We start from the raw sequence: 1,725 nt of genomic DNA, 5'->3' as shown, positions 1-1,725 counted from the left end.
GAGCTGAGTCCCCACACCGACTGGGAAGCATCCCCCCCAAGCCTTACGCGATCATGAGGTCTGATTCCTCGGTCATCAGACTGTTCTTCTTCTGGACTAGGTGTAGCAGCTGGTTCGTCCACTGTGTCTGCTGGTTGCCTGGGGTGCCTGTGGGACAGGGGGATGGCGAGTGTAATGCAGACCCCCGTCACCGGGGTCACAGTGCCCCATCTACCCTGGTCTTACCATCCTCATTCCGGAGTAGCTTCTCCAGCTTAGTGCCTTGCTGCTCCAGTTCCCGGAATGTCACCTCGATCTCCTCCAGTCGTCTCTGGATGGCCTGTGAGGGAAGGGCAGCACTTGCCTGTGGGCCAGCACCTGCCAGCGTGTGGCCACCGGCAGCCAAACAGAGAGAACAGAGGATGGTGCCAGGCTGGGGACCTGGTTCTTCCTTGTGGAGTTACCTGGGCTTTGCAGAACCGCTTCATCTGGGCTTCCTTGGCCCGGCGGGCCAGTGTGCGCTTCCAGGTAGGGTATTTCTCCTCTTCCCCCAGGTCCAGGCACTGTGAAATGATGGTGGCACAGACAGGGGGGTCAGTCCCTGCACTGGGCACCTCCTGCCTTGACAGCCACAGCTGAGGCAGACCCGATGCCTCTGTGAGAGGAGATGGCAGCAAGAGCCCCAGCCACCACCTGTGCTGGTGGGGCCACCACTGCTCACCAACTCTGCCATGATGCCGAGTTCTGTGCCTTCTTCCTTCTCCTTCTCCTCCTCTTCCTCGCTGTCACTCTCCAAAGCTGCCCCAAGAAAAGAGCTGTTTCGGCCTGGTGCCTCCTGAGCAAGATGTGGGGTACAGCAGGGTCCCAGAGGGACTCGGAGCTCTGCTCGTCCAGAGACTCCAGCTTGTACCACCTACCTTCCCCCACATCAATTTCGTCCTCCTCCACCTCGCAGCTGCTCTGTCCCTGCCACAGGTCAGGGAGGGACTTGGGCACTTCTTGGAGCCACAGACGAGCTGGCTTCAGTGGCAGCTCAGGCTCTGCTTCGCTGGTGAGGTTCAGCGTGGACAGACTGAGCTTCTCCAGTGGCGTAAGGACAATCTTCCTCCTGCCCCCACTCTCCTCACCCTCCTCTGTCATCCTCTGGGGCTCTGCTCCAGAAGCCTCCTCCTCCCTCGCATCCTCCCTGGGCTGTGCCAGCAGCTTCTGCTCCTCCATGTCACCAGCATCCACCACTACCCCAGGCTCTTTCTCTGGCTGTAGGGCTGCTGGAGGGGGCTGAAGGTGACCAGGCGCCCACTCCCTGGGGGACAGATATGGGCTCCCAGCATCCGAGGGTGGGTGGGCAGCAGCAGCATCATCCTAGGGCAGAGCCAGAGTGGAGGGGTGATGCAATATGCAGCCATGACCAAGCATAGCACTCCACCTTCTGTCTTTCCTCCATCACCTACGGGAATTGAGGTGATTTACCCCATCAGGCAGTGCTGGGGCCTCATCCTGGGACAGGTCCGTGCTGGGTGGATTGGGGTAGTGAAGCAAGCAGTAAAAATGACCTGGGGGGGAAATCCATGTGACAACCTGCACGGTGAAGAAGTCCTGCCCCGAGCCCTCTCTCCCCAAAGCCCTCCTCACCATTCTCCTCGTCGAAGGCGTAGTCTCCCAGGCGCAGGGTGGCCCCACACTGTCGGCACTGGAAGCAGCCGCGGCGGAAGACGCGTCCCTCGGCGCCGGCTCGCTCCATGATCG

The 1,725-nt window shown here is 60.7% G+C and overlaps 1 protein-coding gene across 1 annotated transcript in view; it reads right to left on the bottom strand.

Annotated features, from left to right (window-relative positions):
- The window catches only part of MICAL1 (microtubule associated monooxygenase, calponin and LIM domain containing 1), a 7,660-nt gene that overhangs the window by 350 nt on the left and 5,585 nt on the right, over positions 1-1,725 (bottom strand). Inside the window, 7 exon segments of the mRNA XM_009076524.1 lie at positions 16-147; positions 226-319; positions 444-542; positions 701-777; positions 897-1,341; positions 1,450-1,532; positions 1,612-1,685. Coding sequence (XP_009074772.1) covers positions 16-147; positions 226-319; positions 444-542; positions 701-777; positions 897-1,341; positions 1,450-1,532; positions 1,612-1,685 — 1,004 coding nt within the window.

The sequence above is a fragment of the Acanthisitta chloris genome, unplaced genomic scaffold (genome assembly GCF_000695815.1).
Source record: "Acanthisitta chloris isolate BGI_N310 unplaced genomic scaffold, ASM69581v1 scaffold6026, whole genome shotgun sequence".
Classification (NCBI taxonomy): domain Eukaryota; kingdom Metazoa; phylum Chordata; class Aves; order Passeriformes; family Acanthisittidae; genus Acanthisitta; species Acanthisitta chloris.
This window is presented reverse-complemented; position numbering and strand designations above follow the sequence as displayed.